Genomic DNA, 23,253 nt, shown 5'->3' with positions numbered 1-23,253 from the left:
GTTCTTGCTGGGGATGACATCTGACACCTGGGGAGACCATAGCTACCTGCCCAGGCCCCTTCCCCTCGCTCCGTTGGCCCACACGGCCCGGTGTGATGCATCATCTGTTGCCGTGTAACAAATTAGTCCAACACTGAATGGCCTCAAACACTGTCCACAGCTTTTATAACCTAATCTCAGAAGTGATCACCTGTCACGTTTGCCGTATTCTCTTCGTTAGGTACAAATCCTGAGGCCCAGGTCACACTCAGGAAGGTTACAGACGGAGTGACTACCGGGATGTAGGGGGCCTTGGAGCCCCCTCACAGCCTCCTACCACAGGTGCTAAAGGGCTGCTTGCTGTCCAGTGGCAGGGTCCTGGGAAGGCTGAGCTGGAAAGGCCCTTAGGCATGGCTCACACGGTGGTCCTTGCCCCTGGCCTGGCCTAAGTTATACCCCGAAGGGGAAGACCTCTGGCCTGCTGTCACTCTAGTCATTTCATGCCACACCCAGGTCTTAGGAGATGCCATCTCTCTATTCTGATTCCATTCAGTTCAGTGAGTGCTAAGCCCCTAGGAACCCTTCCCAGCTGAGACTAAAAGACCTCATTCCAACTTCCCAACTGCCTAGAAGCCTGTCCCCACCACTCACCCACCCCAGGGACTGCTTCTGTTTCAGAAGCTGTGAGTGGGCTCCTTGGGAGCAGGAACAAACATTGGAAATAGCTGGGGATATGCAGGGTGGTCAGACCTGTGACAAGATGCCCTTACCCCAGCCTGGGGTGCCTCATGGAACTGGAACCCTGAAACCTGGCCATGATGCAAAAGGTGACTGGACATTTGCCAAGAAGGAGTGGAGGGGCAGAGCAGTAAATGCTGACAGAGGAGCCAGCCCTGCTGATTTGAGGGGTTGAGAGGTGGCGGTAGAGAGGTGTCCAGGGGTCTGCCATGGGGCTTCGCTCGGAAGGGTGGGGGAGCTGGCTTCTCCGGAGTCTCTGGGTGGGCAGGAGAGCAGGTGGAGAAAGGAGGTGCCTTGGAAAGGCCCATAAAGACCAGGTCAGAGGACTGACACTTCCTGTAGGATAGAGGAAAGGCCAGTATTAGGATGAGTCTTGGCCCCATCCCAGCCCCAGCCATGACCCTCAGCCTCTGGCTCCAGGTAAGTCCTGGTTTTAACCTTGATCACCCCACAAACTTAGGCCATTCCTTTCCGTATTAATTTTTGGAGGTTGAACACCTGCACACGAGGGCATTCCACCAGCTGCCTTAGGAAGAGAATAACCGGCCCCAAACGTCAGAGGGGTCCCCTCGCCCAGCACGGTGTATGTCCAGCAGGGCTGTGCAGAGCAGAGGCCAGCTCCACTTGAAGCTGTGGGTGGAGAGCTCTAGGCAAATGCAGTGAGCATTGCCTCGGGTTGGGAGTCATTACCTTGGGAGAAGGAACTGGAAGCTACTTTTCCAGAAGACCCTCTGCCTTTGGACCCTGGAGGTGGGGCCCCAGTTTCAGCCTGAAGGTCAATTCCGTGATTCTGTTTGTGCTCCCCAGATATGGCCACTAGGGGGCACTGCAGGTGGTTCTGAGGCAAATTTCCTTGTAGCTTCCTAAGTTTACACAGTTTGACCCTTATCCAGCTCAACCCCTGGGCTAGAAGCTAGAGATTGTAAAATCGCAGACTCACAAGACCGCGAAGCTGGACAGGGGCTGAAGAGGGAGGAGGGACCCTCCCCTGGAGAGCACAACCCAGACACCCTGATTTCGTTTTCTGGCCCCGGAACAGGGAGAGCACGTGTTCCTGTTTGTTTAGGCCAGTCCACAGTCATCCAAGCAGTAGCTTCTGCAAATACAACCCTCCTTGCCCCTCCTTTTGGGACTTTGGGCTCTGGGGACAGCAGAGCCCTGTGCTCTGGCAGGGGAGACCCCCTAAGACCTCTCCCTGCAGGGCTCACAGGGAGATCCATCCCTGTGTCCGTGCCTCAGCCCTGTCTCCCGCTCCCCCAGGGCGCCTGGGCAGTGACAGTGCAGTGAGCACACCAGGGCAGGCTGCTTGGTGGGTGGGCAGTGCAGGCTACATGGCTCAGGGACTCCTCTCTTGCCGAGCCCCCAGCTGCAGGGTGATGCAGGGTACTCCCCAGGCCTGCTCTGACCTCCCAGGCCTAACCCCTGTGAGTCCAGCCTGGGGCTCTGCTTCCTGGAGCATCTGGGTTGGCAGGAGCCAGCAACTGGGTTGTCTTGCCCATATTCTAGATGCCAAAACTGAGACTCAGAGAGGGGAGCAGAGGTCCCTAGCCTCAGCCCATCTCCCCCTCAAGTCAGCCCAGCTCACAGGGGGCTACCCCAGCTGCCTCCTGGTTGCCATGGTGTCGGAAGAGGAGGAGGAGGAGATTTCTGAAAAGCAATCCAAAATTACACACCAGCTGGCCCCTTCTTCCTCACTCCCTCTCTCCAGCTTCAAAGCCTTCTTTAGTACAGGTAAGCTGTGTGTGCGTGTGTGGAGGAGGGTGGGGGGGATTCTTTACTAACTGGTACAGAGGGCCTTCCTGGCAGCCGGGAGCAAAGGTCTTGGAGACGGAGAGTCCGGGTACCAGGTTCTGGGAGCCCAGCAGATTTCCTGGGCCTGGGCTCCACGCCTCCCACAGTTCCCAGACCAGGTGGGCTGCGTCCTGCCTCTCTGCTTTTGCACATGCAGTTCCCTCCACCTGGAATGCCCTTCTCATCCTTCCAATCCCAGCTCGGCTTTAACTCCACTGGAGGACCTTCCCTCAGTCACTTGGAGCTCCCCATGCATCCTGCACACACCCAGTCACAGTCATAGCTGCTTTCTTTTTCTTTTTTCTTTTTTTTATATATTTTATTGATTTTTTTTTTTACAGAGAGGAAAGGAGAGAGATAGTTAGAAACATCAATGAGAGAGAGTCACCGACCAGCTGCCTCTTGCACGCCCCCGCACTGGGACGCGCCCCAAGGTACATGCCCCTGACCAGAATTGAACCCAGGGCCCTTCAGTCCGCAGGCTGATGCTCTATCCACTGAGCCAAACCGGTTTTGGCAACCTCTGTTTTCTTGATGCTCTCATGGGGCTGTGAGGTCTTGGGGATGCTAGCTTTGCCTTTGCACCCCAGCCCCTGGCACAGACAGGTGCTCAGTAAATCCGGAAGGAAGAGAAGGCGGGAGGGAGGAAAGGAAAGGAGCAAAGAGACACCTCTCCTAGGATTGGAGAGGATCTGGACTGTGGGCACCTGGCCCAGGGCTGGGCATGGAGCAAAGCCCACTCCCTTCCTGCCGCCTCCACTTGAGCCTGGGCTCCAGCACCTTCTGCCTCATCTGTTTTGGAGCCGGCTCAGGGATGTCTCCATCCCCACAGGCCTGTGTCTGTTGCCCATTGGGATGCAAGGTAATTCCACCAGGATGCAGATGTGCACTTGACTTCATAAGGAACTAGTGTATTAGGGAGAAAGGCCTCCATTCCCGGAAATCCCAGACTGTGCAAACTTGCAAGGGCCTGAGGGCTGACCTTAATCAGGGGTTTTCACACGGAATGCTTTCAGCAAACAAAGCCTTACCTGATGCCATTATATAAAACAGATAGAAACTAAGCTGCTTGGGGTGAAGTGGTGGGTGTTGAAGGAGACTGGGAGACAGGACCAGAGTCCTCTTTCCCCAGTAGCTCTGGGTCCCGGGGAGTGGGCGTGGGGCTTAGGGTTGGTCCTGGTGGTGGGATGGGGCAGAGAGGGAGAGCCCGGGGAGAGTTCAGTGGCCGGCATTTACTAACTGGTACAGAGGGCCTCAGCATTTCCAGAACTGCGTGCTTATGCCCGTGTGGCTGGGCCAACCAACTCATCTTTCACAGCACGAAGTCAGTCTGTACAAACAAAAATGAAAATATGTCCTTGGAAAAGAATCATAATGACTTCAACCTTTAATGTCCTCATAGTTTCTTTCTTTCTTTTTAATCTGGAAGGGATATTTTAGGGGAAGTATCTTTTGTCTAGAGGAAATATTTATATGCATTCAGCAATTCTATCAACTTCTCTTTCTTTTTCTTTTGTGAAATGCAAGTAAAATTAAATTTAAAACTGTATCAAAAAAAGCTAGACAGGAATTTAGCATTTATCTAGAGCAATTCTTCTTAATCTGGGAAACGACACAGAAAGGCAGGGGACTTACCTCTAATCACACTGCAAATGAATATTTACCACATGCCTCCTCTTGACAGGGAATGAGGGGCTTCCAAATGGAATGTCCCCTGTTCTTAGGTGTTTGTCATGTAATAAGGGACGCAGAAATTTAAAGCACTCATCTTTTTTAAAACCTGGGCCTTTTTTATATTCCTTACCTAGGTTCTAGATATCACTACTGCCCAACCTTCAGCAAAAACCAGCCAGTCTTCTTTATGTTAATATATTTTATTGATTTCAAAGAGATAGAGAGAAACATCAACCATGAGAGAGAATCATTGATCAAAAACCAGCCAGACTTTTTATTTTTTATTTTATATTTTTTACATTTTGAAAATACGATTATGGAAATCATGTTGCAAATCCCTGATATGAAATTACAGATATAAATATATTTTTAATTTTTCAATTACAGTTTATATTCAATATAATTGTGTATTCGATTTGAGTGTGCAGCATAGTGATTAGACAGTCACATACTCACAAGTGTTCCAGTGCCCGCCCGGCACCATTCATAATTGTTACAATATTGACTGTGTTCCCTGTGCTGTACCTCACATCCCTGTGACTAGTTTTCTTACTGGAGAACTGAACTTCATGGCTCGTGGAGCGAGGTCCTTGGTGCACCACTGAAATAAGCATTCTCAGAAGCCTCCACGGGAGAGTAAGATGCGGTAAGAGGCTTTATGTGTGTGGAGTTCTGTTCCTTGGGTTGTAAAGCCCCATACCCCTTAACCCAGTCCTGGAAAAGGTGGAGAAAAGCCAAAAGCAAGGGCAGTGTCCAGGACTTCCATGCTGCAGCCATGTCCGGGTTAGCATTCAGGCTAATTACAGGTCCTTTAGTCCACGTAGGTGCCAAAGCATAACCCCTGCAGCAGGAGATCAGAGAAGCTGGTACAGCAGAGAGAGAAAGGGACTCTTTGTCCCCAAGTTTAAATATTCATGTTTTGTGCCCTTGCAGTGGCCACACCTATTTGGCCACTGACTCGCTTCCAGGTGTGATTGACAGGTAAATAGGCACCTTCCCACATCACTCAGACCTTCCTGGGCATGCATCTAATCTGCCTTTGTCCAGTCCCTTCCCCATTAACCAGTGAGAAACAGAATTGGAGAGTGTTAAATTAGAAAGCTGTAGCTGAGACTGGCTTGGCTCAGTGGATAGAGTGTTGGCCTGCAGACTGAAAGGTCCCAGGTTCGATTCCAGTCAAGGGTATGTACCTTGGTTGCAGGCATTTCCCCAGAAGTAGGTGTGCAGGAGGCAGATGATCAATGATTCTCTCTCTTTTATGTTTCTAACTCTCTATCCCTCTCTCTTCCTCTCTGTAAGAAATCAATAAAATATATTTTTTTAAAAATTAGCAAAGCTGTATACACGGTGTGCCTATATTATCTAGTCTCTCCTTTACTCCTTTCCTGTTAAAGAACAACCAGATTATTACAATGGTATAATTTTGTGACTGCCAATTAGTACGTATTTTTTCACCCAGCCCTTCAATCCCCCCTTTTTTCACCCAGCCCTTCAATCCCCCCTCCCCTCTGGCAACCATCAGTCTGTTCTCTGTACTATGGGTCCATTTCTATTTTGTTTGTTCATTTATCTTATTCTTTAGATTCACATATAAGTGAAATCATATGGTATTTTTCTTTTGTCACTTATTCCACTTAGCATAACACCCTCTCTAGATCCATCCATGCGGTTTCAAATGGTAAGGTTTCATTCTTTTTCTTTCTTTCTTTTCTTTCTTTCTTTCTTTTTTTTTAATCCAGCCTCTCAGTCTTGTTGGACTCTTTTCTCCTCCTCCCTCCTTCCTTTACTACAATAGCTTCCTGTTGATGCTACTATTGAGATTTTGGTCTCTCAAACCATTCCCTCCTTTCTCATCCCTAGTAAAATATACCTGTTAGTGTGGGATTCAGCCTGTGACACTGTCATTACCAGCTACATGACCATGTCATTTAACCTCCCTGAGCCTCAGCTTCCTCATCTGTAAAATGGGAATAATCTGTATTCCTGAATAAATGAGAGAATATATGTCTATGAATGAAAAGTATTCATCCCAGGGCTTGGCCTCTAGTCCCTTGACAGGAAGTGGTAGCTGTGATTGTCGTCATCATCACACCCTCGATGGGTCTCCCTAATGATCAGAGCTCCCTGTTTCCAGGCTGCTCTCCAGTTCACTATTCCTGCTACGAGGTTGTCAGCCTTCCTTCCTTTTTTTTATTTTTAAAAAATATTTTTATTGAATTTGGAGAGGAAGGGATAGGGAGTAAGAGATAGAAACATCAATGATGAGAGAAAATCATGGATCGGCTGCCTCCTGCACTCCCCACACTGGGGATCGAGCCTGCAATCTGGGCATGTGCACTGACCAGGAATCGAACCATGACCTCCTGGTTCATAGGTTCAACCACCGAGCCATGCCGGCCAGGCCCTTCTTGTTTTAAATAAAAATTTTATTGAGATATAATTCACATATCATAAAGACCATCCTTTTATAGTAGATAATTCAATAGGTTTTAATATATTTACAAAATGGTACATCAATCACCCTTCTCTAATTCCAGAGCAATTTTTTCACTCCCAAAAGAGACCCTATGCTCATTAGCAGTTGCTCCTTATTACACACCTCTCCTCCCGCCCCACCCCCCTCAGCTAATCACTAGCCACTAATTTACTTTCTGTTTATTTGTATTGGCCTATTCTGGACATTTCATATAAGTGGAATTACACGGCACAGGCCAGGTGGCTCAGCTGGTTAAAATGTCATCCCGTACATCAAAGGTTGTAGGTTTGATTCCCAATCAGGGTACATACCTAGGTTGACAGTTTGATAACTGTCATAAGTTGGGGTGCATACAGATCAATCGATATTTCTCTCTCTCTCTCCCCTCTCTCTCTCTCTCTCTCTTCCCCTTCCTCTCTCTCGAAAAACTCAATGAAAACATATCCTTGAAAAAATAAATAAATGGAATTACACAATATATGGACTTTTGTGTCTGGCTTGTTTTGCTTAGCATAATGTTTTTGAGGTTCATCCATGATGTAACATGGATCATGAATCAAATGTATCATTAGTTATTTGTTCTTTGAAGCACAGAAGTTTTTAATTTTGGTATAATCAAAGTTTATCTAGTTTTTTGTTTGTTTATCTGTTTGTTTTATTGTTGTAGCATTTGCTTTTGTATCTAAGAAGCCATAGCCTAATCCAAGGTCACAAAGATTTGCTCCTGTCTTTTCTTCCAAACGTTTTAGAGTTTTCATCTGTTACATTGAGAGCTCTGGACTATTCTGAGTCAATTTCTGTATGTGGTTGAGGGTCCGACCTTTCTTCTTTTGCAGATGGATATCCAGTTATCTCAGCACCATTAAAAAAACAACTGTCCTTTCCTCATTAAATTGTCGTGACACTTTGTAAAAAATAAATTGACCACAAATTTAAGGGTTCATTCCTGGATTCTCAGTTCTATTCCATTGATCTATATTTCTATACAGCACTTACTGCAGTACCACACTGTCTTAACTTTGAAATTAATTGAGAAATTGGGAAGAGTCCTAACTCTGTTCTTTTTTTGAGATTATTTTAGTTATTTTGCATCCCTTGAATTTGCATATGAACTTTATGATCTGTTTAATGCCTGCAAGAGAGAGAGAGAGAGAGAGAGAGAGAGAGAGAGAGAGAGAGAGAGGGTTATAATAGGGATTGTACGTATTTGGGTTTATACATTTATAGATCAATTTGGTGAATATTGTCATTTTAGCAATATTAAGTCTTCTGGCTGTCTTTCCATTTATTGGGGGTTTTCTTTCACTTATTTATTTATTTATTTATTTATTCATTCATTCATTTATTTAATAGCAAAGGTGGAGATTTATTGAAGAATAAGTACAGACTCCCACATGGGGAGAGGAAAGAGTCCCACAGAATGGACTCCCACATGGGGGGGGGGGGGAAAGGGCCCCCTTCTTTCATTTATTTCAATTGCATTTTGTAGTTTTCAGTGTACAAATTTGCACTTTTATTAATTTTTTCAAACATTTTATTCTTTTACTGCTATTGTAAATGGAATTATTTACTACTTTCATTTTCAGATTGCCATCTTAGTGTATAGAAACACAATTGGTTTTTGCGTATTGATCTTGTATCCTGCAACCTCGTGGAACTCATTTATTAGTTCTAATAGTTTCTCGTAGCATTATTGTGAGGGTACACAGAAACTGCTCACAACAATGCCTGGCACATACCAAGTGCTCTTTTTTTTATTTATTTAAAAAAGCTCCTCAATTTCTCTTTGACTATCATGACCTTAACAATCTTAAAGATTAAAAGGCCAGCCCTGGCTGGGTAGCTTAGTTGGATAGAGTGTCCCTGACCTGGACACATATAAGAATCAACTAATTAACTGCCTGACCAGCATGGCTCAGTGGTTGAGCATTGACCTATGGACCAGGAGATCACAGTTCGATTCCTTGTCAGAGCATATACCTGGGTTGCGGGCTTAATCCTTAGTGTGGGGTGTGCAGGAGGCAACCAATCAATGCTTCTCTCTCATCATTGAAGTTTCTATTTCTTTCTCCTCCCTTCCCCTCTGAAATCAATAAAATTATATATTTAAAAATCAGCCAATTATATCTATCTATCTATACCTCCCTCCCTTCCCTTCTCTCTAAAATCAATTAAAAAAAAGATTACAGACCAGTTATTCTGTAGAACACCATTTAACTTTGTTATGTCTAATCTCATGATTGGTTCCGGTTCTCCATCGTTACCAGAACTATCCCAGAAGTTATAATGGACTCATTCTTTCCCTGTATCCTATCTGGTGGCACATGATTTCAATTGCCCCACAGGGGATGTTCACTTTGATCACTTGATTAGGGTGGTGACTGTCAGGGTTTTATCTTTTTCCATACTTTGAGACCATATAATAATATCTTTTCTCTTATGAAGAAGTTCATTATTGATTTATATTAATAAAGACTCACAGATCCCTATTTTATTTAATGAGCTATAAACTGTTCTATCATTATTTTGATGCTCAAACTACCCCAGATTAGCCAGTGGGGGCTCCTCTAGACTGGCTTCTGGGTCTTTTTTACATATCTCCAGGTTTTTTTTTGTTTGTTTTTGTTTTGTTTTTGAGTATTCCTTTCTTTGTGGCACAACTAGATGTCCTAGGATCATGTGATGGCCTAGGATCATGTTGTACTTTTTGTGGCCCAATCTGGAGACTCTTCAAAAAGAATCTTGGTTCCTCTTAGTAGAACCAAATGTGTCTTGTAGATAAAATAGTGTTGGCTTTGTAGTGGAGGCTGATATTTAGAAACCAAGATCTGGGTAATTTTAATCTACCTCCACAAGGTTCATTTTAGTTCTCTCCTTGTATTTGTAACACTTTTTGTCTGATAGAGAGAAAACTTGTAACGGGACAATCAATTGGTCCAGGCTGCCTGTCACTACTTAAGCCAATTAAGCAGAGACAGGGTTGAATCATACGAGCATTTATTCCAGTAATACCGGCAGTATGGGAGAGCAGTAGATTATCCACAAAAATCTGCTCTGCAGCTCCCCATAAGCCAGCTGCTTATATAGGGTGGGACAAAGATTAGATGGAGAAGTAGGGTTTACTGGCCTTGGGAAGTGGGAGGCTGGGTGGGACTCCATTTTGGGGCTACGAGGTTGTTAATCTTTCCATGATAATAGGCAGTTCTTGAATGAGAATTGTTCCACATTTGATTCCCAGGTCCTGGGGGTGTGCAACTCCCATCTACATCAGACTGTCCTTTCTTTTTCTTTTAAAAATTATTTTTAAATATTTTTATTGATTTCAGAGAGGAAGGGAGAGGGAGAGAGAGATAGAACATCAATGATGAGAGAGAATCATTACTGGGGATCGAGCACACAACCCAGGCATGTGCCCTTGACTGGAATTGAACCTAGGATCTTCAGTCCGCAGGCTGATGCTCTATAGACTGAGCCAAACCAGTCAGGGAAAAATGTCCTTTCTTTAACCATCACAAGACAATCATGGTTAACAGAGCATGATTATTATTTCCCATAACCATAGCTAGTCATCAATATTCTATTTTTGCCCCTAACAGACTGGCTGCCATTATCCTGTTAAAAAACAAGACAACAGGCCCCAAATGGAGTCATTTATGCTAGACTCCACATCACCAAATGGAGGCTGAACTTAATTATAATTTCAGCCTCTCCCAGAAATGGAATCTTAAACCAGTCCATCAGGAATCCCCTGGTCAGCATCAGTGAGATAATCTGCCTCATAGACCTCTGCCATCATCCCCTAAGAGAAAGTAACCTTCCACAACCCATCAGCTTTTTGCTAGAACTTTCTTGTTCCCACTCCCTTCTGCCTATACATGCCTGTGCTTTTCTGTCTGCTGGATGGTATCTGATTCATGAATCACTGAGTAAAGTCAGTAAGATCTTTAAAATGTATTCAGTTCCACTTTTTAAAAATCCTTACTATATTTATTTGACCAATCCCTGTGTTAGCAATCTATCTCCCAGTGTTGCCATTGTTCTCCATCCAACTACCATATTTTACTTTCCTCACCAGGGCTGGCCTCATGGGATTTGGCCTGTGTAGTTGCCCTGGACTCAGTGCTTAGAACAACCCATGCTTCATTTATGCTGTTACCTTCTTGGAATTCCTTTTTTTTTTTTTTTTTTTTAACAAGCAATGTTGTGTTTTCCATTTGCACGGGGTCTCACAAATTATTGAACCAGTCCTCTTCTCATCCTGCTTGGACTCCAGGAGCCTCTCACCTGGACATACTACTTACCCACCCCAGGTGAGTCTCAACCTTGTGCCAGGCTCTCCCCCTGCACTCACTTTTTGCCCTCGCTCTGGTTCTGACTCCCTGCTCTGGGCCACCACACTACCCCTCACCCCATGCTAACCCTGACCTAGCTCTCAGATCCACCCTACAGGCTTTGGACTAAATTATTTAGAAAGAGAACGAAGAAGAACTGGGTAGAGACTTTTATCCTTTGGATTATTTTTGTACCTACTTGGCTGCTGATGAGAGTAAGAGTCTCATCCTTGCTGTAAATTTCAGGTTTCTAAATAGTGTATTCTACTTAATGCAAGCTGGATGGGCTGGGGCAGTGGTTGGCAAACTCATTAGTCAACAGAACCAAATATCAACGGTACAATGATTGAAATTTCTCTTGAGAGCCAATTTTTTTAAATTTAAACTTCTTCTAATACCACTTCTTCAAAATAGACTCGCCCAGGCGGTGGTATTTTGTGGAAGAGCCACACTCAATGGGCCAAAGAGCAGCATGTGGCTCACGAGCTGCAGTTTGCTGACCACAGGTCTGGGAAACAAGAGTCCAGGAGAAAAGAGATCTGGGTTCACGATGTGCCACTAAGAACCATATGACTTTGGGTAGCTCATTTCCATTTTCGGAGCCTCTTTTTAAGCTGCTGAAGAACTGAGGACACAATACCTACTTCAAAGAATCCTATGGGGATTGACCACAGTAATATATATAAAATATTAAGTAAAAGTTAGTTCTCTCTAGCCTACAGGACAACCGGAAATAAATGTGCCTAAAATCATCAGCCAATAGGCTGCCAGCCCAGAGAGCTCTTGTGTTTTCTCCCCACTGGCTTGGAGCTCTTCCAGTCAGTCACACCACTGTATACCCAGGATGCTCATTCTCAGGAACCTTGGGAAACCAGGCCTCCCTGGGCAAGGGAACAAGGGAAAGCATGCATCCTTTGAGCCCCTTTATTTCCAAAAACTCAGCCACATTCCTTTGTTCTAGTTGTCCTCTAACTCAATGAAGAAAAGTCACCATTTATCGGTATCATTTTCACTCCTCTCCAATCCTTGAACTTGCTCTTGACACTGTAGCCCAAGTGGCATTTCTAAAACATAAATCAGGTCATATCTCTCCCCTGCTTAGACCCTTTAATAGTTGCCCATGGACCTCAAAGACAAACTCCACTGCGGCTGCAACAGCTGCCAGGATCCGGCTTCTGCCAGAATCTCCGCCTTCATTCTGTGTCATATGAAATAAAAAATAAAAATGATACTGAACTGTAAAATAAACTGAAGGAGGTCTTTGATTTAATTTTGCAATATCAATAATTTTTTTCTTCTTTTTCTCCTCCCTCTCTCCCTCCTTTTCTCCCCTCTTCTCCCTGGCTGCCTCTCTCTGCTTGCCTTTCTCTGATGACTCCTGATTGGCCTTCTCTCTTAGTTCCTTCAGTGTTCCATGCTCCTTCTTCAGGCTGTTCCTTCAGCCCCAATTGCACCTCTTGTCTCACTTCCCTTTGTTGTCCAGTTAACACCTACTCATCCTTTAGCATTCCTGGAAAAGTCTGAAGTTCCCAGGGAAAGCGTTCTCAGGGCAGTTCTGACCAAGTCAGCCCCCTGGCTTAGATGCATTTATATGCAATGTGTGTCACCCAGCTAGCCTGTAAATTCACATGTTCATGTACTCACATCACCACGTTTATGGGCCATGACAGTGTGACAAACAATGGCATTGAAGAACATCCTCTGACTCAAGGCAAGAAGCCCAAGTCTTCATTTCTGCTTTGCCCTAAACTTTGTGTGACCTTGGGCAAGCTGATTTCCTCTCTATGGGGCTGTGTCCAGTGGGGGAGGTATGGAGGCCCTTGCCATCCAGACATTCACTTCCTCAAGCATTCACCCATTCATTCACTGATTGTATTCATTCATTCTGCCAGTCATTTATCATGGAAGCTAAGCAAGCCTGTCTTCTGGGTCAGGATGCCAGGGAATCAGAACAAAATCAAAAGCACACTGGGCAAGACAGACATACAGCACTTAGTATACAACTAGGTGGATATAACATGTACTAATGGGAGGTCAGGCAGCTGCTGTAGGAGCCTGGAGGCGGTAGCAATCGGTTCAGATCTAGGGTGGATTTTTTTGAAAAATGATCTTCAAGGTTGGAAAAAGGCAAAGAAATGCTGCCCAACAACTTGCCTTTCAGGTTTGTTGGGTGTGTGCAGGCTCTACGGGGCCGGCTTTTTTGCTTTATTATTTTCACTTGGCTTTCCGTGAGAGTCTTGCTCCTTTGGTCCTGCCCCTTCAAAGCTGCCTCTCAGGGGCTGCTTGAGAATCTTTCTAAATGACTTCCTGTTGCCTAAGAGTAAGCCCTCGTTCTTTAGCCTGGTAGCAAGCTTCCTTTCACCAGGCCCTGTCGAGCCTCTTTGCCTCTTGCTCCCCTGTGTGACCTTTGTTTCAACCCTGTTCAGATATGCAAATGCCATGGCCTCTGCCCCAGTGCCTTTGCTCATGCTGTTCCTCCAGAATAGAATAATCTTTCTCCTCTAGAAAGTCTTCCTACACAACACACCTCGGTTAGCAACTTCCTTTTCTATGTTTCCGTTATTCTTGATATACCATGGCAATGACTGCACTTACCACTTGGTACTGAAATTATCTGCCAACCTCTTAAATGTAGGGATTCCATCTGCATGAATTCTGTAATCCATGTTCCCCAGGCTGGGCACCTGGTAAAGGTCTGATGGATATTTGACTACATAAATGAGTGGAAGAAAGAGGACTCTGTTGAGAGAAAGGGGATAGATTTTAATTTAATTAAGCTTGATGCATCACAGACCAACCAGCCCTATCTTGCTTTTATTTACTCCATGCATCATGTCCATGAGATCTGGAGTAAAGAGGGAGGAGGAAGAGGAGGCACAATGGATTGGGGTAGGTTTGCCTTTGTGGCCCTGCAAACTGAATGATTGATTTTAGTACCCAATATGATAATAAAATTAGCTGTTAAAACACCAGCCATCCCTGAACTAAACAAATCTAACTCCCTGTTGTTCATCTATCAAACTCCTAATCTGCGAAGCCCTGGTGGAGTGGGCTGCTTTGTTAACCCTCAAGCGTGATCCTTCTTCTATTATTGCATGCATATTGTATTTGGCCACCTTAGAACCCATGCTCTGTAAATTTGGATACAATTTTCTGTAGGGGATATATAGCACTGCATACATTTACTCTAAGTGATTAAAATATTTTTATGTTGCAACAGATACAGCCTTAGTATGGAATAAGATCTAAAATGATACAAGAATTTTCAGAATGAAATAGGACATATAGAAATGATAGGAAGCCTTTATTGAACACTAAATCCAAGGCACTGTGTTCAACACTTTCTATGCATTACCTTCAATATTTTGCCAACAGTTGACTGCTTCTGTTCTCTGCCATGTTCCCAGCGGTGAGAGTTCCAGCCCTCCTACTGTTTGTGGCATGTGAGTGGGAAAGTTTGGGAAGGGTTGTTTACTCGAGGCCCAATAATCAGCCTGTTGCCGAGTCGAACCTCAGTAAAGGCTGGAGAAAAATGGATCCCATTCTCTCTGCGAGAATATCCTTTTCCACCTCCCTGCCTGGTGAATTCTTATTGGTCCTTCAATACCCAGTTTAAATGTTCCCTCTACTGTGAAATCTGTTTTCTTTGGCTCCCACAGCCCCTGAAATTCTCTCAGACCCAGTACCCAGCAACTGGATTATCACTCTGCTTACTACTGGTGTTTACCATTGGCTTCCCTGGAAGGAAAGCAGCTCCTCTAGGGATGAGTCTGAGTCTGACTTTGCAGCACCTAGCAAAGGGCTTGACACAGGGAAGCTTTCAATGAACATTTGTTAAGTGAATGAAGTAGTAAAGTTAGCGAATATTCAGAACTGACCCCCAAAAGAAGAAGGGATTCTGTGTTCCGTCCGTCCAGGCCCATTGTCTTCACTTGTGCAGCAGGTTGAATGATGCCCCCTTCCCACTCTGCCCAAATGAGTCCATCCTCTACCAGGGGTCTTCAAACTACGGCCCGCGGGCCACATGCGGCCCGCAGAGGAGTCTGATCCTGCCCGCCAGGTTTTTTGGGCAGTGAGCGCAGCCGAGGTATTACAGTAGGAATTAGTAGTTCATACAGTCCAGCCCTCCAGCTCTCTGAGGGACCGTGATCTGGCCCCCACTTTAAAAAGTTTGAGGACCCCTGGATCCTGTGAACATCACCTTCTTTGGAAAAAAGGATTTTTGCACTTAAGGATCTCAAAGTGAGAGGTCAGGGTTATCTGGGGGGGACCCTACAATCAAAGACAAGTGTCCATGTAAGAAAAAGAAGACACGGGAAGGAGAAAAGGCACGTGAAGGTGAAGGCAGAAATTGGAGTTATGCAACCACAGGCCAAGGACCTCCTGGAGCCACCAGAAAGAGCAAGGAAGGATGCTCCCTGAGAGCCTCCCGAGAGAGGGCAGCCCTGCTCACACCTTTGTTTGGGGCTTCTGGCCTCTGGAATTGTGAAAGAATAAATTCATGTTGTTCTAGGCCAGTGGTCAGCAAACTCATTAGTCAGCAGAGCCAAATATCAGCAGTACGACGATTGCAATTTCTTTTGAGAGTCAAATTTTTTAAACTTAGACTTCTTCTAATGCCACTTCTTCAAAATAGACTCGCCCAGGCTGTGGTGTTTTGTGGAAGAGCCACACTCAAGGGTCCAAAGAGCCACATGTGGCTCGAGAGCCTCAGTTTGCCAACCATGGTTCTAGGCTATCCAGTTTGTGATAATTCGATATAGCAGCCTCAGGAAACGGATTGAGCTTGGAAACAGAAAAAGTGTTTTCTGTGAAATTCCACCAGATCATGGCACTACGTGAGTTGAGCCGGATGAGATTTGGGATTTTTTAGCTACTCCCTTCTCAACAAACACCTGACCACACACTCTAGGCTCTCGCCATGAGGAACCACTCTGTTTCAGAATAGGAGACAGTATGTCATTCATGTTAGCCAGCTCTGGGGTCAGATCCAAAGTATCTTTAGGCTTCTGAGCACCCTGGAAAGATAGTATGATTACCTTTTATTACAATCTTTTTAGTGCAACTATATGTGAGGTCTTGAACTAGGCAATTTGCATGTGATGACTTACTTAATCCCTACAGCCATCCTATTACTATTTATAGATGGGAAAACCAAAGCTAAGAGAGAGGAATTGGCTTGCCTAGGAACACATATTTAGAAGGTGGCAGAGCCAAGATTCCAGACGTGCTTGATTCCTGTTGTTTTTGACTTTAAAACACTGAGTTCTTTGAGCTACCATCAGTCCATGTGGTGAAGAAATTCATAGTGGGGTGAGGTTGGGGGCTTGGGGAGTAGGGTAAAGGCAGCTCAATATCCTAAAGAATGATTCAATGCCATTTATTATAGACACAATTCCTCTAAACACTATCACTGTTATCAAGGAATCTTCATGGAAGAGGTGGCGTTTAAAAACACTGGGAATCCAGAGATAAATGACAAGGTTCCTTTTCTTGAGGAATTCAGTACATATGTGTGTCTACATATGTATATTGCACATATTAAAAGACAATGCAATAGAATAATCAGGAATATGGTGGAGACAAGATTACTAACCAGGGCCCCAGAATGAATCAGAGAAGCCTTTTGGGAGAAGGAATCCCAGCTCCAGATGAGATGTGGTGGGTAAACATTCGGAGAAAAGTAGCGAAGGTTTTCTAGGGACAGCAGAAGCAACCCCCTCATAGAGATGAAACAGAGAACTGGGCGCCTGGCATCCCCTGTAGCTCCGTTCAGCAGTTAGAGGCGTGCGAGGAGGGGCGTGGGCCTGTGGGTTCGAGTTGGTCTTGGAAGAGCTGGTGGGACTGCCCGACAGGTTTCTGCTCTTCACGCATCCTGCGTGGTGCCTTTCTGCCAAACCCGGGTGAGACCTGGGGCGGTGCTTCCTTTTCAGCCCCCGCACGTTGACGGCAGCACTCAAGGAAAAGAATGTTTAGGGAGCCTGCCACTAAGTGCAGACCAGCCGGCAGTGAAGGTCTGCAACTATCCCCACCCACCAAGCGGGAAGGGTCCCCCATCCTTTTCGGGAGGCTGGTTACTATGGCAACTAGGTTAGGGCGGAAGTGGCTCCGACTCTCACTCATCAGGTGACTTGCTCGCCTCCAGCACGTGACGCCGAGCCCAGGCGCACTCTGTACTTAGCCAGACCCCGCCCCTCTTCTTTTACTGACAACTGACAGCGACCCAGAGCAATGGGCTTTGCGGTTCTGACAGGAGACCCCGCCCTGTGGCAGGGAGAGAACCAATCAGGCTTGGGGGGAAAAAAGAAGCACCGCCCCAGGTCTCACCCGGGTTTGACAGACGCCTTTGAGGCCAGCCTCGGGTCCCTCCGCCCCATTCCATTCGGCCGGCGGAAAGACAGACCTTTGACCCAATAGCGCGCCTGCTGCCTGTGGTTGGGTCCCGCCCCTAGAGGGGATGAACCAATCAGCGCGCCGGGTCTCGGCGGGTCGGCGGGGGTTGCACTGCGGTAATATGGCTCTTCCTTAGGCAGCGGCGGCGGCGCGAGGTGGGGAAGAGCAGCAGCGCTGCCCCTCCGGCGGCGACGGGTGCCTGGGCTGCAGGGGCTCTGCGGGCGGGTCGCGGCTGAGCGGCGGCAGCGGATGCCGGAGGAGCGCCGGCCCCGCCGCCTGGCGGACCCCGGGTCAAGATGAGCGTCTCGGCGGCGTCGATCGGGGGCACGGTCCCGCCGCCGCCCCCGGGCCCGGCCGCCGCCGCGCTGCCTCCCGGTGCCGCCGCGCGGGCCCTGCATGTGGAGCTGCCTTCTCAGCAGGTAAGCCCCGCGGGCTCGCCGCGCTCGGGAGGAAGGGGATCCCGTGGGCGGCGGCGGCGGCGGGCTGTCCCCGTGCCGGCGGGAGACCCCGGGAAGTGACCGGGAGAACTCGGGGGGCGGACGCGGTGTTGTGAGGGGAGGGATCCGACGATGGCCGGTCCTCGGGGAGACCCCGCAGTCCGAGCAGAAGCCCCGTTACTGGAGTTGGGCTGTGTGGAGGCGGGAGGGAGCCTGTGACACTCCCGGGGGGCCGGAGCCCGCCTGTCACCCGGGCGGCTGGGGATTCCCTTGCGGAAACCCTCACCCCCCTCATCCCTGGAGGACCGGGCCCGGGGAAGCCCTGTGGTCCCGCCGGAGTCTGGGACCGCGCTGCTCCTTTCTCTCCCCGCCGGCGGAGGAGCCAGTCGCTATGCTTTCCTACCGGAGAAGCGAGCAGCCTTGACGGTGTCTAGCATTTACTTTTATTCTCTCCTGATGATGAGCTGCCCCCCTCAGCTTCCCAAGAGAAATCTTTTGAGACTTTGGGGTTGCCTTCCTCATCTCAGACCCCCTCCCAAGGAACGCATTTTAGCAATGGAAGGAGGCTCTTTCCTATCTCGTTCCTTCAAACGAGTAACTGTGGAAGGGGGATTCGACGTATATCCATGTCCCCATTCGTTTGCAAGAGCCTGATGGCTTCTTGGGTCCACATTTTAGGGAAAGAGATCTGAGAAAATTTGTATCGCTCACATATCTGTAAAATACTCCTCCCCTCCTTCTCTCCCTGGCCCCCCACTTCCTTCTATCCCCCGAGAGGAGACTTTGCAGGAACATTAGCTTTAGAGAAAGTTAAAGAACCTTGCATCCTCTCTATTCCTCCTTCCAAACAGAGGACCTCAGAAAAGCTGTCCGCTGTTGAGAGTTTACCTTGTTGGGTTTGTGCTCTGTGCGAAATGGCTGGTAGTTCATTTAATTCTCACAACTCTGTGAAATAAACTATTTTATTAGTCCCATCTTGTGGAGTTTGGGAAACTGAAAGCTTCATGCAAAACCGCTTGTTCAAAGCCTAGCGTTTAGTGGGTGCCAGCGCTGGGTTGCAGCATCCAGCGTCTGACTCGAGCCCATGCGCGTGGTTTAGACCTTGTGCAACTACCTTCACACAGGACAGAGCATGTTCCTTCATACCTTTTCTCCAGCTTTCGGTTTCTGACCTAGTACTTGGGAAAGGTCCATAAAGAGGAAAGCAGAGGTTGGAGGCAGAGGGTGGATGAGAGATGGATCTGAATACCGGAAAGTGTATGGGGGTAGGATGGGGAGAGAAGGGGCTGCTAAAGGGAAGAGGGGATTTGAGATAATAGTGGTGGCCAATGAGCTGAATTGTCTGCAGAAGCAAGGTAGGGGTGTGTGTGTGTGTGTGTGTGTGTGTGTGTGTGTGAGAGAGAGAGAGAGAGAGAGAGAGAGAGAGAGAGAGAGAGAGAGAGAGAGAGAGAGAAAGTGGGTTTAAAAGCCTGGGATAGTGTGTGCCCTGGTTTTGTGGTGCTGTGGGAAGCGAATTTGTGGAGAATATTAGGAGCTTGAGAGGAGTGAGGTTTGGATTGTATTTATGAGGTGCTGGGAAAGAGTTCAAGTATTGAGGGGAGGGGAGACTAACCTCTGGAATGAGTGTTGATGTGAACGCTATGTGTGTGGGTGAAGAGGTGGATTTTGAGGCTGGATACTGGGAGAGGCAGTGGTGGGCACTGTTACAGGCAGCCTGGAGAAATCCTAAGCCAGTGTTTCCCCCGGGGGTACGGGAAGAGTTTGGTGGGGGTACGCGTTGCACCGGAGTTTGGTGGGGACATGCACTGCACCGTGCTGAGCTGCGCCTAATTCTACGTTCTCATGAGAACGAGGGGTACTCAGCGTTACGAAAATTACAGAAGGGGTGCACATGTCAAAAGTTTGGGAAACACTGTCCTAAGGAGTTGAGGACCTAGAGAGGTTTAGTTTGGGCAAGCTTTGGGAAAATGTGGAATTAGGAAAGAGGAAGCATCATTTGGTTCATAGAGTCTGCTCTTTGATAACAGTTCACCGTTTAACATTTGAGGAAATAACCCTAACGTGCTGTCCATGAAAGAAATTCAACTGCGTTTTAAAGTGTTTATTAAATTTTGGGATTTGTGATGGGGAATACATACAGTGACTTAAGTGCCCAGTGAATGCCGTATGAGCGCCAAGGATGGTATTGACGGCCTTCTGAGGGCGTCACCCTTCTCGGATTCTTGGAAGGCACCTTATGGTGTAACAGAAACACTTTCACTTTTGCAGTTGATATTAATTTAGCTTTCTGGATCCAAATGCCCAAGTTTTTGGGGTTCTAAATATGTAACATTAAAAAAGAAACATTTTTGTTAAATTGTTATCTGTATATAGTAAACTGCACTGGTTACTAGTATACAACTTGATGAATTTTAAGTATACATCTTGATGAATTGTCACAAAGTGAACAGTTCTGCAACTACTTTACCTGGATTAGGACATACATAATTATTAGCCTTCCAGAAGTCCCCTTTATGTTCTTCCCTTCTCTCTCCCCTTTTCTCCGAAGGAGTCACTATGCTGGTTTCTAACACGAGAGATCGGTTTTCGCCTATTCTTGACCGGTCTATGAATGGAATCATGCAAAATGTATGATTGTGACTGGTTTCTTTTGCTCAGTATTGTTTGTGAGAGTCATAGGATGTGTGTGTGTATAAAACTTTCTGTTAGCGTTAATTCATTGTCTTTTTATTTTTGCCTGTGGCTTTTGCAAAATTTCAAAGGCTTAGATAAATTGGAAATCCAGTTAATACCTTTTGGCAATCATGTAATTTTAATAGACCCCATGCTATTTAATAAAATGTTAATATTTCTAAACAAGCCAAACCCAATTGATTTAGGATTTCTACTAAAGTTGACTACTTCAAAGCATAGATCCAGTGGTTCCCCAGCCTATTTCTAAGGCAGAGTTTTTCAACTTGGGCACTGTTGGCATTTTGGGTGGGTAGATGGATGGGGCTATAAGATTTTTAGCCCCACTCCTGGCCTCTACCCACAATGTACCAATCGCACCTGCCCAGTCCTAGCAATAAGAAAATGTATCCAGATGTTGCCAAATGTTCCTTAAGGGGCAACATTACTCCTGGTTGAGAACTACTGTTCTCAAGTATACTTTCATTTTAAGATAGAGAGTATCACTGTTATTACTATTCATTTATTCTTTTTTACTTTTTAAAGATATATTTTATTGATTTTTACAGAGAGGAAGAGAGAGGGATAGAGAGTCAGAAACATCGATGAGAGAGAATCATCCATCAGCTGCCTCCTGCACACCCCCTACTGGGGATGTGCCCGCAACCAAGGTACATGCCCTTGACCGGAATCGAACCTGGGACCTTTCAGTCCTCAGGCGGAATGCTCCATCCCTTGAGCCAAACTGGTTTCGGCAGTTATTACTATTCATTTATTCTATTCTTCATTAATCTCTTTGCTTCTAATGACAGTAATGCTATAATAGATTAGTTCCAGAAGTATTGTACTCCCCTCTCCCCCCATCTGCCTTCAGAAAAAAGACTTATTTTTGCTGAAAGAAAGCTAATAAATTATGTATAATACCTAATTTATTTGTCTTATTTTAATTTACTTGCCTTAAAAAAAACACTGAAAAACTTTAGTTAAGACTTTATAAATCCTGATTCTTTATATGTATGAGTACTAACTGCAGTCTGATAGCTGCTTGACTATCAAATGCAACTACTCCTTAGTCTTTGCCTCCTTTTGCTTCTCTGTGATCTTATTTTAGCTGTAATTTCAGTATGAACCAGTCACATTTTGACGACTGTTTTTGCTCTGTCATTTTTGGTTGTGGTTCTTAATTACCTAGTGAAGACGAATTCATTTGAAGAATAACTTCCTTTACATCCTTACAGTTAGGAGTTTTGAAATAAAAAGTGTGTTTTGTGATAGAGACGTTTAATACTTCCCTAAAAGTTTAATTGAGAGCATTTCTTTCCTTCCTAAAGACTTCCTCACTTGCGTATAACTTAACTATGTTTCTCAGATATTTAGAGTGGGTGTGCTTTTTAGTGATTGCTTAGTGACCCCTTTTTTTGGGCGGGGTCACATATTTCTTTAAGATTTGGTAAAACCTGTAAACTCTTTCCTTAGAAAATGCACTTATATACATACATAAACACAATTTTGCATGCAGGTTTGGTTTTCTTGAAGTATAAATAGAAGAGCTCAGATTAAATAATTCTAGCTTACTTTAACCCCTTTAAAAAAATTTAAAAAGATTTTGCAATTTAATATTATTTTTCTTAGTTGTCCATGTATCTATCTATCTATCTATCATCTATCACATTTTGCATAATAATATTTAGTTCCTAGTATATTTAACCCCATTTGTAAACTTTTGGACTCCAATTTTTCTCTATTACATTGTTGCAATGAGTATTCATATATAATTTTTGTAGGGCAAATTTAGAGCAGTGAAATAACTCAAAGGAGGTATATATGTGTGTATACATACACATATATAAATAATGTATTTTATATATAACAATTTTAGCTTTAGAAAATATTAGCAGTTTCCCCAAAAAGGATATGCCTATTACACTGCCATCAAGTTATGAGAGGACCTGCACCTTTACTTTTTGTCAACTTTGGGCATCATAAATCACATAAATCATCTCAGTGTTTTCCAACCCAATTTTTTTTTTAAAATATATTTTATTGATATTTTACAGAGAGGAGGAAGGGAGAGAGATAGAGAGCCAGAAACGTCGATGAGAGAGAAACATTGACCAGGTGCCTCTTGCTCACCCCCTACTGGGGATGTGCCCGCAACCAATGTACATGCCCTTGACCGGAATCGAACCCGGGACCTTTCAGTCCGCAGGCCGATGCTCTACCACTGAGCCAAACCGGTTTTGGCAAACCCAATTTTTTTATACAGGTTTTATATATGTATTTTACCTACATATACATATACATATACATATACATATACATACACATAGAGGGGTAGACAAAAATAGATTTACAGTTATGAGTACACAAACCAGTTTATTATATTATTATATATTAATTGTATTATTTTCCATATGAACAACTGTAAGCTGACTTTTGCTTATCCCTTTATTTTTGTTATTTGAATGAGCATTTCTTTAATTATTAGTTATATTTTAATACCTTTATTTTTTATATCAAGCACTATGTTAAGTATATTATCTCATTTATTCTTATACAACCCTATGAATTTCAGTACCTTTACACAGATTTATGTAGCATTTCTTTAATGAATTGCTTGTTCATATCTTTGGCATTAATTTTTCTGATTGCTTACTTATGTTTTTCATTGATTGAAGAACATTTTTTCTTGTCCTTTTTTTGAAAGGAGGTGGGGTATATTAGTGCTATGAGCCTTTATCTTCCTTGAATTTTTTTGGAGAAG

The 23,253-nt window shown here is 45.2% G+C and overlaps 1 protein-coding gene across 4 annotated transcripts in view; it reads left to right on the top strand.

Annotated features, from left to right (window-relative positions):
• Window positions 1–17,456: 17,456 nt before the first annotated feature.
• Window positions 17,457–23,253, top strand: part of UVRAG (UV radiation resistance associated) — a 262,695-nt gene continuing 256,898 nt past the window's right edge. For all 4 annotated transcript variants that reach the window (XM_084893381.1, XM_084893380.1, XM_084893382.1 and 1 more), the window contains exon 1: window positions 17,457–17,801. In XM_084893381.1, coding sequence (XP_084749507.1) covers window positions 17,779–17,801 — 23 coding nt within the window. In that variant the 5' untranslated portion in view covers window positions 17,457–17,778. The remainder of the gene's footprint in view (window positions 17,802–23,253) is intronic.

This window comes from Pipistrellus hanaki (genome assembly GCF_964339955.1).
Source record: "Pipistrellus hanaki genome assembly, chromosome: 9".
NCBI classification, from domain to species: domain Eukaryota; kingdom Metazoa; phylum Chordata; class Mammalia; order Chiroptera; family Vespertilionidae; genus Pipistrellus; species Pipistrellus hanaki.
Note: the sequence above shows the minus strand (reverse complement) of the source record. Positions and strands in the feature narration are given on the sequence as shown.